The 14,297-nt window shown below is 42.3% G+C and overlaps 2 protein-coding genes across 10 annotated transcripts in view; both read left to right on the top strand.

Annotated features, from left to right (window-relative positions):
* ATAD2 (ATPase family AAA domain containing 2) overlaps nt 1-12,142 on the top strand; it is a 30,461-nt gene extending 18,319 nt beyond the window's left edge. Inside the window, exons 18-28 of the mRNA XM_085053501.1 lie at nt 138-321; nt 1,824-2,009; nt 2,973-3,108; nt 3,256-3,452; nt 4,699-4,858; nt 5,220-5,342; nt 5,437-5,574; nt 6,759-7,109; nt 7,770-7,894; nt 9,590-9,718; nt 11,197-12,142. Of these exons, the coding sequence (XP_084909627.1) occupies nt 138-321; nt 1,824-2,009; nt 2,973-3,108; nt 3,256-3,452; nt 4,699-4,858; nt 5,220-5,342; nt 5,437-5,574; nt 6,759-7,109; nt 7,770-7,894; nt 9,590-9,718; nt 11,197-11,235 (1,768 nt within the window). The 3' untranslated portion in view covers nt 11,236-12,142. The remainder of the gene's footprint in view (nt 1-137; nt 322-1,823; nt 2,010-2,972; nt 3,109-3,255; nt 3,453-4,698; nt 4,859-5,219; nt 5,343-5,436; nt 5,575-6,758; nt 7,110-7,769; nt 7,895-9,589; nt 9,719-11,196) is intronic.
* Nucleotides 12,143-13,213: 1,071 nt separating this feature from the next.
* The window catches only part of ZHX1 (zinc fingers and homeoboxes 1), a 29,457-nt gene continuing 28,373 nt past the window's right edge, over nt 13,214-14,297 (top strand). For 5 of the 9 annotated variants that reach the window (XR_014850242.1, XM_085053510.1, XM_085053508.1 and 2 more), the window contains exon 1: nt 13,214-13,514. The gene's annotated coding sequence lies outside the window, so the exon portion shown is untranslated. Of the gene's footprint in view, nt 13,515-13,772; nt 14,241-14,297 lie in introns of those variants that run through there. The other 4 variants (XM_085053505.1, XM_085053502.1, XM_085053504.1 and 1 more) reach the window with 3 other exon arrangements.

The raw sequence follows: 14,297 nt of genomic DNA, 5'->3' as shown, positions 1-14,297 counted from the left end.
TCTAAATAATCAGACCAGCTTATTATTTGGTGGCACGTGGAGTGTATTTACAAAAAATAGCATATAGGAAAAAACTTCAGCATCTGTGTGCCTATTAATCATTTGTTTTTAAACTTGTTTTCTCTTTACTGTTGTAGAAATCCTCGTTGCCAGCCAACATCTTTCAGGCCACGGTTCTTACTAGTTGAAGATCCAGGGTGTGGGCAGGCTTTTCATCTGGCACCTGCAGTAATACATGCCCTGGAGAAGTTTCCTGTTTATACGCTAGACCTGCCTGCTTTGTTTGTTAGCACCACATCCCCAGAAGAAACATGTGCACAGGTATCTTCTCTTTCATCTGGTAGGACTAATGAACTGTATATAAACCAGTGAAAAAAGCAAAATTTATTGTTAATGGAGGAGTCCTGGTTGGAATATGCTGTTATGTTTACTTCTGTCTAGAAATCCACTTCTAGATGGAATGATGCTGTGTAAGGATGTTATACATAACCATGTTTTCCATTTGAAAGGAAGCAGCGAGGGTGTTGCTTGCAGCATGGGAAGATGGGAGGTGCTGCTAATAAAGCACTCTCTGTGGCAAGAAATCCTGCTGGTCTCAGTGGGATCCAAGAAGTTTTCATTGCTTCTTAAGGCTCTGTGTTCCCAGTAGATGGCTCTGCATCAGCCTGACGGCATCATGCATTTTCTGAAGCCCTGGTTTTCATTATATTCATAGGACAGTCAAGGTTTGGGGGAAAAGTGTTTCTGTTTTTACGTATACAGCTTGCAGTGCTGCAGTACATGCAGTAAAGGAATTAAAATTCTTGTAACACTTAGATTTTTACACTGGTATGCTTTCCGTAACTAGTAAAATTGAATATAAGCAGATTAGTGCTGGTTTCTTTTTCTTTTTTCTTTTTTTTTTTTTTTAGTTTTAGGCAGGGAATACATGTTGTTTATTAGGCATCGCTGTATTAAAATATTTTGACTTTTAGTAGCAGCATTTGAGATCTGTAGGAATCAGGACAGACATGTTCAATGGCTCATTTGTCACATAGGAGGAGCAATTCTTTTGTTGTGTGATGATTGCATCTGTGGACATGTAACTACCCTGTGTAGTCACTGACTGGCTGTACCATGTGTGCTTCCCGCCTTTTGACAGGAACTCTCTGAATATTGTTAATCTGGGAGGGTGCATGGAGAAATTTGTCACTTCCCTCTGGCAGTAGATGCATGTTGTCTTCTGTGATTGAGGTGCCATCTGTAAGCAGTGGCTTGTGCTCTTCCAAAGCATGTCATCTGGTCTGATCGAGCCGTTGGTAATAAGTTGTGATTTTGCTCTTCAAGCAGACAAAAGAATGGTCAACTCTTAGGAAATGTGCTTGAAATTATGAATTGTAAGCAGGCTTCTCACATAGGTCTTTGTTTTGTTGAGTCTGTGCTCCAGTCTGTTGGGTATGTGCCTGCTCTGAACTTAAATAGGTGTAGTTGCAGTTACGTGGCAATTTCTCCAGGGTAATACGTCTTGCTGAAGGGTTAGTCTGGTTGTTTTTTTTTTTAGACACACCACTACACTGGCTGAGTGCTGAGGCTCTTTAGGTGTTATCTTACAAAACTACCTAAGTAGTTTTGAAATTGAGCAGAGATTCAAGTCTGTGTAGCGATGTCTGTGTTTGAGTCAAAGTGAAAATTTTTACCTTATTAAGGAGTTGTTAATTTATTGGTTTGTCTTGATGTTTCAGCTTCACATACTCCTATTTTCATGTGATAGGTTGACTGATGCATAGTTATTTAGTATCCTGTTTTATGATGTAGTTTTCTTATACAAGCTTTGATTTTACTAGTTGATGCGAGAAGCTCAAAGGACAGCACCAAGTATCATTTATGTCCCACAAATCCCTTTGTGGTGGGAAACTGTTGGACCTACAGTGAAAGCTGTTTTTACAACACTACTGCAGAACATTCCAACTTTTGCTCCAGTTCTGCTCCTTGCAACATCTGATGTGAAACATGGAGATCTCCCGGAAGAGGTATTTATCAATGCTTTTTTTATGCTTCCTTTTTCCCTTGTTAATTTATAACTTCTTGAAGCATAGGAATATTGTGCCTCTCTAAAGCAAATTCATACTGTTATTACTTACACACCCAAACCCAGTCTCTTAAATTTTGCTTAGACAAAACAATGCTGAAAGCATTTGTCTGAAGTGTTTTCTGGGTAAAAAGATTGACTTCAACCCAACTCTTTCACCCTTCTCACACACTCATGCTTATCAGACAGATGTACAAATTTGCTTCAGGCAATCATTTTGGTGACTGCAAGATGATGAGGTGTGTGCTTAGTGAAGAATATACAGTGCTTGAGATGTAGCTAGGAAAAAGATAGTTTTACTGAGAAAGCACAGTGGTGACACTTACTGACAATAACAGTGTCAGTAATGTAATTTCAATTTGAATGTAATTTCAAATTTAAATAATTTCATTAATATTTCAGTTTCTTTTTACATCTAGGTGAAAACTTGATAAATTGGAAAGATAAGGGCTAACTTTTGTTTAAGTAACTTGGAAATTGATTTTTAGTTGTATTCCTTAACAAAATTCAGTCAGACTACATGCTGAACTTTCTAGACATTTGTGGTTTATGTTGAACCTTGCCTGTTCTTCTATAGCTGCCATAAAGATTCAAGCTAAAGAACAGAAGGGAGGTAAATACAAAATAACCAGCCTTGGAATGGCGACTGTCACCCCATTCTCAGTGGTTTATCACATGTTTTTTTTCATGGAGCCTAAACTCTAGAAGGTATTATTCCTCAGAGCAGGTGTTTTAATTTGTCATGCTATGAAAATCTAACATTTTAAAGCCAAGAAGATGACTTTAAATAGCTTGTCTTATGCAGATGAGTGTTCAGTTTAGTTTAGAAAGGTACTCGGGTTTTTGGAATAGAATATGAAAAATATGTGTAGCCTTATATCTGAAATACCTTCTCATGCTTTAGATAAAAGCTTTGTTTAATAATGATCATGAAGAAGTTTTCAAAATCCAGTGGCCTACCTGTGCTGAAAGAAGAAGTTTTTTTGAGGAGTTAGTTATGAAGCAAGCTGCTGAACCTCCTGCATCAAGAAACAACTCAGGTGAGGATATCCAAAGTATAAAACTTTGCTAGCTGTAAGTTAACAGCTAATACAGTGTTTCCTTTGGGGGTAATTTTCTATCAATTCTTTTTCATGTGTTTGTATTTGAATACCATCAATTGACTAAAATTTTCCAATTAATTTAAGCTCGGCGGCCGTTGGAAGATCTGCCTGTAGCACCACCACCTAAGCCTCGGCAGCTGACAGAGGAAGAAATCAGACAGCTGGAGGAGCAGGAGGAGGATACTTTGCGTGAACTGAGGATTTACTTAAGGGATGTGACTCACAGACTTGTCATTGACAGACGTTTCAGGGCATTCACCAAGCCTGTTGATCCAGCAGAGGTAAATGAGTGTTGATCTGCAATACCATTATAGCTGTGTGTATTCACAATTTCTCTGTGTATAAGTTCCTTGGTGTTTGTGTGTTCTTCCTACGAAGGTTTATCTTTGTCTTTAGGATCATAGAATAATGAATTTCCAGGAAACAGGAAGTGAATGTTTGTTTTGCTTTTACTTTTTTGACTCTTTAGGGCACTCAAATGTCTGTTATTTGAGTGTTTGCTGAAGTCCCTGTGTTCTTTCTAAACCCTCTTGAAAGCTTGAGAGTATTCCATTAGAAAGGGGCATCCAACAAGGATCATCTAATCCAAATGCAATTTGTATCAAATGCCAGCACAGATTACCCATGAAAAGGCTTTGATATGTAGGTGTATTACAGCACTAAAATGCAGAGATCTCTCTTTTTCTCTGTAATTATAAACAGTACTTCTAGGACTGTTTTAATAAAGCCTAAAGCTCTTCGGTTGTCTGTCAGTAGTTTCTGCAAGAACGGGAGTAGAAGCATCAGTTTGTCAAATGAATTCTCAGATTCTGTTCTCAGGGGGCTTTCTTTGGTATAAGATGAACTATAAAGGCTGTGTGGTTTTTTCTTCCTCCCATACACTTGTCATTTAATTTATTTAATAAGTGTAAGCTGGGCACATGCTTCCAAGTCAGCTCGAGATTTAAGTTAGTTTTGCATTTCAGCAAGGTCCTGTTCCCCAGACATCCACTGGCTTACTTCCTTTCCTTGTAGTTTCTAGATGTGAATAATCTAAACAAACATTGATTAGTCCTCCTCTAAACTAGCCATTAGGCTCCTTCTATTGTCTGAGTAAAGAACTTGGCACCTTGGGGTCCAGTTATCTCATCCTAGGTGCCTAGGACAGGTGCTTCAAAGGTGCAATTCCTGCAGCCTTTTCCTTGCTGCCAAGAACAAAGAGAATCTCAGGTGACTTTACTGAGAAAGGTTTCTTTGCTGTTATTTTCTGAAAGGAAGTGAAATGAGTCCCACTCTGGGTGCTGGTTCTGTTCTCTGCCCCTCACATTCTTCTGACCTCCTTGCTGCTTTGGTTTCCCCACTTCTAGGCTGTCTCTTCAAAGCCAGCTGAAATAGCCCTTCTATTTTCAGTAAACTAATTGGGTAATTTCTGCATCTTTGGATGTGTCATATTGGGGTTTTTAAGAAGTCCTTTACATGACTTTATGAAAATAATTACTTTTGGTAGCAACTATGTCAAATCTCTGAGCACGTATATTTCCTTTGTAGGTACCTGATTACAATGCTGTCATTAAACAACCCATGGACCTCTCCACAGTTCTCTCCAAGATTGACATGCACCAGTACCCAACTGCAGGAGATTTTCTAAAAGACATTGATCTAATCTGTAGCAATGCTTTAGAGTACAATCCAGTTAAAGATCCCGGAGGTGAGGATGTGGTTTTATCCCTAATTTGTAAACATTTTAAATATACCAATTGATAAATGTCATCTTTGGACAGTAGATGTGGGATTAGATAATTTAAAAGATGCTCAGAGAGCATTTCTGGCCAGGTTGTGAATGTTGCAGCATCAAATAAACTATTTGGGTATGAAATTTTGATAGACATGTTAATTGGTAAGTACTGCTTTTGCTTTAATAATTAACTTTCCTGTTGGTATGTTGATACTATTTACTGAGATAACCTTTCAGAACCTACCTATGAAAAGAGCAAAAACATTCTAAGCAAACAAAATAAAGGGATTCAATGGATGGTAGAAAGTACTCAATTCTGACTGTACAATTTCAGATCGTCTCCTTAGGCACAGAGCCTGTGCTCTGAGAGATACTGCCTATTCTATAGTGAGGGAGGAGATGGATGAAGATTTTGAACGACGCTGCCAAGAAATCAAAGAATCTCGTAAGCAAAGAGGTGTGTTTCTGGACACTTGAGGATTTAAAGACTTGTCTCAGTATTTGTATCCAGCCATGCAAGGTGCAATTCTTTGTTCTCTCTTTATTACAAGGTTCAGACTGTGCTTCCTCTTACTGTGTAATGCCAAAGGAGGACTCTGTTCCTGGGTGTAAGAAAACAGATCCAAAGTGTAATGAAAAACTGAAGATGCCAGCAGGGCCTGTGGATGCCAGTACCCCCTGCTCTAAAGGCAAGTTGTGTTTTATTCAGGCTTTCCTGGAGAAGGTGCTAACATCTCTGTTCTTGTGATCTAATAGCTTCCTGTGATGCCTGATTCTTCATGCCAGAGGCATTAAATTTTTTAATATGCTGCAAAACATGGGATAAATCCCAGAGGTCATTTATTCAGTGTGGTTGTGAAGTTCAAGTACAATGGCTGGTTGATGTTGTAAGACACTGCCCTTGGTAGCCCAACTGATATTTAATGGCTCCTACACTGCTACCTCTTGAAATAAAAAAAAGTTATACATGGCAGTTTCTGAATGCTTACATAGTTTTTAGTTATATGCAACAGTGCCTATAACTAAATAGTGCAAACTATGCCACCTCTTACTGTGATTTCTAATTGAAGGAGAAAGGGTTAAAAAAAGGGGAGCAATAATCATAGAAATGTAAAGGAAAGATCATTTTTTCTTGATGATTTATTTTTTTTTTCCGTGAGAAGGACGTGAAGGAAAAAAAAGGGCCTTGGGTTTTTTTCAGTTAAAATACATGACATGGTGTGACATTTCCTGGTCTTGCTGGCATGTCTGGGAATTTTGCCACTGACTTGACCCATTATTTTGCGAATACAAAGAATTTCTGGAAGGCAAAATGCCAAGTTTGTTTTGAACAAGGTTAACTGAATCAGAAAGCATATGAGGTATAAATCTCTATGGACAATTTTTTTCTCCAGCAAATATTCCCTTAAAAATGTCTCTTCAACTCTTCTCAACATGTGTCCAACTTGTGAAGTTCGCAGATTTAGATGCTTTTAGATGCTTTAGATGCATCTCCAAATGCTTTTCTGTTGTTCACATATATTAGATCACATACTAAGTCACCTAAAGTAACTTTGCTTTGGAGTAATACTTCCTATCTAAAGTAAGAATTTTGTGTTCATAACCTCTTGAAGCTGATGGTTTTGTGAATTAAATTCTGTAGCTGTTTTGGGTTTGGTTTTTTTTTTTGTTGTTGTGTTGTTTGGTTTTTTTTTTTTAATCTAGTAGCATTGAATTGCAACTTCTTCTGTAGACACATGTCTAGGGAGAGGAGCAGTGGTACTTGTTCTCCTTTGGTCATTTTCCTTGTCAGTCAAGTAAGATGAGGATACTTTCTGAAGGAAGAACTGTTTTGGTAATGTTTTGGATGACTTTTGCTTCTATCTCTTTGTAGATAAGTCAAAAAGAAAACGCAGAAGGAATAGAGAGTCTTCTAGTATCACAGCAAAGAGGAGGAATGTTCAGTTCAATAAAGAGAATAAAATTCCCGAAGACCAAAATGAAGTTGAGAGTAATGAAGAGTCTAACACGGATTGCACTGAATTTGCATCCTCTCAGGATACTCCTGTCGAAGAACATGAAAATGTACTTCAAGAACGACAGAAAAATGGGACAGAAAACGAAAGAGAGAGAGTTCTTGTGGGTAAATCACCTGGAAAAAGGAGAGAACATTCAGATGTAAGAGAGCAGAGTGAGATGCCAGATTGTCAAAAAGCTGGAACTTCAGAAGACAGAGGTTCAAATGGTAAGTGAAAAGTCAAAAAGGTCATTTATCCCCTTTTTCTTCCTGAGGAGGTTACATTACTTACCAGGTTTTAGCCTTCTTTATTTGTTTTCTCTGTTGTCTCTCTCAAATCAGTGCGCAGTGTTTCTTGCATAATGGTGCTGCTCCTCGAGTTATGCCAGCCAAACTTGTGTATTTCTGCAGCTGCTGGGTTTCTGAGTCTGCAGTTTGTTTTTCAAATGGTACCTAATTGAAAAATAATCATTGACATTCTTCTACTGCATGAGGATCTTTTCCAGCAATAAGAAGTTAAAAAGCTGTACTTCAAGCAGCATGGGCCTATGGTCGTGTGGAATAGAAGAGTTATGTCCTAGTGTTTGTAGTGTAAGATGTGTTTTCTAACCTAAATTACTTTGGAGTTTTACAGTGAAATGCTGTAATGGCAATATGATTTTTTTTTCCTGGTTTTACTCTGCCTTTTTGCCTAGTGTTGTTTTTTTGCGTCCAAGATTGTAGTTTTTATGGAGCAGTGGTTTTTGCCAGAAAGGAGGTAAAAGCATCAAGCACTTAACAGTGAAAAATGGTAACAGTTGTCTCTGCCATTGCAGAGAGGTTCTCTGTTCCAAGTACTGTATTCCAGACAAAGAGAAATCCTGACTTCAAAAATTTTTGTCATTCCAGATTTGTGGGTACACCGTATGACTCGTGCAAGATCTTCTCAGGTGGAAGAGAAACAGCTGGGATGTGTCGGGAAAACAATGAAAATTGGCGCACAGAGAGGGTTTGTGGATTACTGTGAGCTCAAAGTAAGTTTAAATTTTAATTTTGTTAATATCAAAGTAGGATGTTTTCTTGCTACATACAGAGTTGTCAATTAAGTCAGTTGTTATCCAATGCCAATTCAGACAATTTATGGGAAGGATATATAGCTTGTGAAATAATTCAACCTGTAATGGACCACAACTGTTGTTTCCACAGCTGGCGTAGACTGCTGTTCTTTCTTTTGGTGAACTAAATTTTAGGAGACTAGGTTCTCTCCTAATTTTTACTGCAAAAGGGCTTGTTAAATTTTTAAATAGTCCACTGACCAACTGCTAGTACTGACTGTTGCTTATTAGTGTCTTGGCAGTATTTATGATGGACTGGGGGGTTGTTTTGTTTGTTATTTGCATGCTTTCATTTATTAGGAACTGGAAGAGTACCTTGATTTTTAGCAGAGATGACTTTTACCTTGAAGTTAGCAGGTTGACTTAACTCATCCTGGATAAAATGCTAATACCTGCTCTTCTCAAATGCTTTCAAAATCCAGTGATAGAATTTTGCATTCATATAGGTACAGTGTTGCAAGGTTTTTTCTAGTCCTCTGTAGGAGAGACGTTTCTATCCTAGGATACAGTTGGGGAAAGGGTCAAAAATGTGCCTAGCTGCAAGGGATAAAAGAAGTTCCTCTGTGTGAATTGGAGAGGGTAGAAGGACTTGGCCTTCTTCAGGTGATGTTGTGAGGAGAATTCAGGAAATTGCTAGGTTGAGGTCCTGGAAGTTGGTCAAACCAGAGGGGGGTTGCTCTTTACCTGCCATGATAAGAAATGGAGTGAGGAGAGAGGAATTAACTTTTTAAGACTGGCTTCCTAAGCAAGAAAATTTCATGGAGTTTTGTTCATAGAATGATAGAATATCCTGAGTTGGAAGGGACCTACAAGGATAGAGTCCAACTCGTGGCCCTGTGCAGGGCACCCCCAACAATCCCACCATGTGCTTGAGAGCATTGTCTAAATGTTTCTTGAGCTCTGTCAAGCTTGGTGCTGTGGCCACTTTCCTGGGGAGCCTGTTCTACTGCCTGACCACCCTCTCAGTGAAAAACTTCTTCCTTGTATCCAACCTAAATTCCCCAACACAGCTTCATGCTGTTCCATTGGGTCCTGTCAGTGGTCAACAAAGAGCAGAGATCGATCAGTGCCTGCCCTCCACTTCCCCTTGTGAGGAAACTGTTGTTTATGTCTGCCTGTGTAGAGAATTGACATAGGTTTCTCTAGAGTCAGGGTGCCAACAGCATGTGCTCTGAAGGTACTGCCCACTGGAGAAATGGTATAGGAGAGCCCTTAAAGGTGTTTCAGCTGTGAGGACAGAGCTGCAGTCATGAAACACATATTTCAGAAAATTTGATTCCTTAACATGGGTGCCACTGGAACTTGCTGCTTATGCCAGAGCCTCTTTGGAACCCACCTGCAGGCAGTAGGCTGGTGAACCTCCAAACTGTAGCTGCTTGGTTTTGTTTGGGCTGGTTTTATTGTTTGGGGGTTTGGTTTTGTGTTTTCATTTATTTGCTTGGTAGTAGGCCTAGAATGTGATGAACACAGACAAGAGCATGCAGTCACCTATGTGGCTGCTATTAAAAAGTTTCACATGGGATGTCAGCCACACACCTGTGCCATGTCCTACCTTTTCTGTTTGCAGCTTATCTTGTGCTATTCTGAACTCTGGTTTCCGTTTTTTTTCTTCAGCAAGTGTTGCATTCTATCGCCGTGGTAACTGAGAACGTCAGTATATTTCGCATGGAAAAACTGTATGCTGTCCTTAGCCAGTGCATTTACCAACATCGGGAAGATGGTGACAAAAATGAATTACTGAAGGTAATTTCTTTTGTCTTGTAGCACTTTCCATCAGTATTACAGGGGAGTGTGTGTGTTATGCTCATGTATGTGTGCCCTGCAAACATCACAGTTATTTAGCATTACTCATTGCTGTTTAGTTGCCTGTATTACAAGATTTGTTCATTGCAGTCTGGAAGACATTGATCCATATTGCAAAACCATTGTTGCATTTGGCTTAATTGTTGGCAGTTTCAACAGGAAAAGGTTTGAAGACTATGGGTCCCCCCACAGAGCCCTCTCAGAGCAGTTAACCTCAGTCTGTCATTACTTCTGCTCCAGAACCTTTTCAGTGGGGGGGGTGGGCTGTGAAAGGAGGGTGCTTTTCTCAGTCTGTCACTTCCTCGTTCTCCTCTTGTGGGCAGTCACACATGGTAACACTTGTACAGTAGTCATTCCGTTCTTGAAAAGAAACTAAGTATGAGGCATAACAAGAATAAGAGACTTTAGTCTCACCAGACTTTATTTTTAACTAGAAGGCTCGAGCATCTTTAATTTCATATATGGGGAGCTTCCTGCCTATGCAGATTTAATGGTAATTAGTCAAATTCTCTAAACTTGTCCTCTAAGAGAGGGATTTCCAAGTCATCAGAACTTGGCAGAAATATTTCACAGGAACCCATGGTCCCAGTCCAGCATTCCCAGTGTTGAGTTGATTTAGATAGGTTGGCTATTCAGTTTTCAGCTTCAAGGTGCATGAATCCATTTGTCTTTCAGGTAGTCATGCATAAGAATAGATAAAATTCTTTGTGCCTCTCAGTCTTTCTTTAAAAACCCAGGAAGCCTCATCTCTTGGATCCTGGTCATCTTGATCTCTTCTTCCACATCTGATAAAGAGTCAGAACAGATGTTCTGCTCTGATTGTGCAACAGTGAGGATTATTTGGATTCAGGGATGCCATTCCTGAAAAATGTACCCTTCTGTCATCTATCATAATGATGTGTTTTAGCATGAGAAGGGATTTGTTTGTTATCCTGGGGCTTGTGAGCTTTTGTGGCAGAACTTGATTTCTTTGTTTACAGTTTTCTACTTCTTTGAACTTTAACCAAAGAATATCTCCTATTCAGAGTGACTGCACAAGTCAGTCCAGAAGCTAGTTCTACTGTGTGAAGACAGACTTTAACAAGTATTTATTCAGAGAGCAGAAAAGAACAGTTCAGCTTTTAGTTGTGGCTCTTTGGGAACAGTCTCCTCTCTAATTGTTGAAAGCACCACTGGTAGATGATCCATAGTCCCTTGATACAGATCCCTGCAGTCTTTCTGACCTACTCTCTGTTTTGGGTGCATAAGGATGTGTTGGAGCCAGTGAGTATAGAACAGTGATGGTGCTACCACATGTACTGGCTAAATCATTATTAACAATTGTATGCCCAGATCCTTACTTCTTTTGATGAAGAAGTAAACAGGGTTCTTAAGTCTGTATTCACACTGACTCATAATTTGTCTTTTTTACTTCTTAGGCAATGAAGAAAGAAATTACAGCCTTCAGTTATCCATGATACTTGATTTCAGCATACTTGACAATACTCTGTAATGTTTTCTTTTTATTGCATGCTGTTTTCTTTGCATAGTTCAATAAAAACGACTTCTACATATATATTTATACACATATTAAACAAGTTTATCTTAAGATTTATTAAGAAAGTGCAAGTAAAGTCATTTAATGACTTTTATTTGATATTTCACTTCTGGATCTGTATATTTTAATGTGACATACTGCTGTGATTGCCTTTGGAGCTCAGCAGATCTGAACAGATAATTTCAGTACCTCTCCTTAAAAGAAAACTTAACTTGAAACAAAGCAAGATTTACTACTGTAACTTTCTAAGGTAAAGTATAATCATGCTTGTAATAATGACAATCTTAATACTGGAGAAAAGCATCTTAATATAAATTGTTAGTTCATCAAATGGCCTGTAGTTGAATTAAGTTGTAAATAGTTTTCTAGTAACCTGGGAAGACTTGTATCTGTTTATTACATAAAAGTGAATATATTGTTGGCGATAAATATATTGAGGTAAAAGCAAAGTAGTACCCTAGTTTGAAGAACTATTTCTCTTCAAATCCACAGAGAAAATTTATCTGTTAATTTGTTAGTTATTTAAAAAAAAGAGAATAAGACAAAGTTTAACTATATGCGAGAATAAAATTTTATATAAATTGTGATAAAATATGTGGCATGACCCTTTGCTCTTCTGTTCTGTCACCTCACATATACAACATGTGGCAATACTGAACGCCGAACTGTGCAATCCCTCTTTGTGTGTTTTTGGTTTCTTACCTCTGTCAGTAGTGTTCTCATTGTCTGTCCTTTTAGTGTGTTTGTTCAAAGATTTGTGTGCTATACAGATTTTTTTTTCCTCTGTATTGTTTGGTGGGTATTAATAAAACATTCATCTCTTTTTAGTGGTGGATTGTCTGCTCTATTTGAATCACAGAATAATTTTGATCATTATTAATCCTGCACTAAGACACCAGCACAAAGACTAAGATTTTAAAATAAGAACTTCAGGTCATCAGCTTCTTCCCCACTCAGTGTATGGGTTATAGAGCAAACACAAGCTTAGGAGAATGAAAAAATATGTGGAGAAAAAAAAATATTGAGAAATTACATTTTTCACCAATGTTGGTGTGACTTGGGGCAGGCAGCTTGCTGAGTGCATCCCCTAAAAGAACTGTTTGGAAAACTGAACTGGAGTGACAGTGTAAAACTGAAGAACCAGAAACATTCCTAGGACCAAAACTTCTCTTCCACGTTTTGAGCAAGTCCCTTCCTGTCACTAGTCGCAACAGGATCCTGTACCTAGGCAGATTTTAAACAATGTTTCCAATTGTGTAAATCTTCCTCTTCCGTGACAAACTGAGAGTTAAGGGTTCCTACAGGCCACATCTTTTTTTTTATCTTTCTCACGGAAACTGTCACATTTTAGTGTCTGACCCAAACTAGCAGAGTGATGAGAGAAATAGTGTATGGAAACACAACAATTTTGAGACGGTTGCAGTGACTGTTAAACCCAAATACTGATTAGAATATTTCCTATGTGCTAAAGGGAGAGATGTCTCCTTTCTCCAAGTTCTCTAACTAACAAAAAACCCCCAACACAACAAGGTGCGGGAAGTGTCTTTTTCCTCAGAGACGTTACTTCTGTGTTCAGTCGCCCTGGTTTGGTTCTTGGGATGCTGCGGCCGTGTCCTCCCTCGGCGCCAGCTCCGGGCGGGGATGGCAGGAAAACCTTTCCCGGGCTGGGGACGCCGCTGTCCCTGCAACCCGTCCCGGGCGCGGCGGGAGGGCCAAGCGCGGAGCTGAAGTTTGCGGGCGGAGGAGCGGCTGCGGGGGCGCGGCTGCCGCCCGGGAGCTCCAACCCCGCCGCCCCCGCTCCTCCCGCCCGGCCGGGGAGCCGCCGGTGCCCCCGGGCTGCGGCGCTGCGGTGCCGGGGCAGCCCCCGCGCCCGGTGTCCGCCGCCTGACGGGCGGGGCGGCGGGAGCGGCTCCGCCCCCGCTCGCTGCCAGGGCGGCTGAGGCAGCGGCCGCGCCGTCCGCGCTCGCCGCGCTCCCGCCCCGGGGCAGCGCCGCGCCGGGAGGATGCGAGTGGGCGCCGCGGGGCGAGGCGAGGGCGCGGGCGGCCGCGGCGTTGGGAGCTCCCGGCCCATCCGCCGCCCCCCCGCCCCGAAAGAAGTGCAGTAGTTTGTGAAGCGCAAGATGGCGGCGCGGCCGTGAGCGCAGGCGGCGGGCGGGCGGCGGCGCGGGCTGAGGGGGCGAGGCGGAGCGGCGCCGGCAGGTAGGGGCTCGCTGAGGGGGGCTCTCGGCGCCGGGAGGCCGGAGGGCGACCCCGCTCCCCGGGGTGGCGCGCCCCGCGCCCGCCCCCGCTTCCCTCGGGAGCGGGCCGGGCGCTCCCCCGGCGGGCACGGGACAGCGCCGCCGCCCCGGGGCGAGGGCGGCTCCCGGCCGGCGGGGGCGGGCGGGTCGGGCCCGGCGGGGACGGCGCCCGCGGGGTGGGCGCGGTGGGGCGGCCGCGCCCCGCCCGCCTCCCCATTGTCTGGCGGCGGCGCTGCCCCCGCGGCCGGGGGTCATCGCCCGTCGGGGGCGGCGGGCTCCGGCCGGGCTGGGGGCGACAGAGCGGAGGCAGAGCGGTGGCATCCCTTGGAAGCGGACTGTGCGTGCCCCTCGCCCCGGCCCGCAGTGGGGTCAAGCCCCTCCGAGGACGAGCTCCTCTCCCCTTTCTTCCTTCCTCCGCCCCGTGCCGGGAACCTGTGCGGGGCTTTGCTCGCCACAGGGCGGAGGAAAATCCGTCTGACTTGTCAGTCAGAAAGGAGAGTTAAGAAGTTCAATCCTGGTGCGCCCAGAGGAGCCGTCGAGTTCCCGCCCGCTGTCACCGCGGGCTCTCAGGTGGACGGGCGGACGGACAGACTGACGGCAGGCAACGAGCCATGAAATTCTGGCTCCAGAGTTGTCTTGCATCCCGTGGCGTTGCGGCGCGGGGGCGAGCGTGGAGAAACAGTACCGTGTATGTGCAGTCAAAGTTGGGGAAGATGTCTGGTTTACTCCTCTGGGGGTGCCTGGG

Source organism: Lichenostomus cassidix, chromosome 2 (genome assembly GCF_008360975.1).
Source record: "Lichenostomus cassidix isolate B80296 chromosome 2, HeHo_3.0, whole genome shotgun sequence".
Lineage (NCBI taxonomy): Eukaryota > Metazoa > Chordata > Aves > Passeriformes > Meliphagidae > Lichenostomus > Lichenostomus cassidix.
This window is presented reverse-complemented; position numbering and strand designations above follow the sequence as displayed.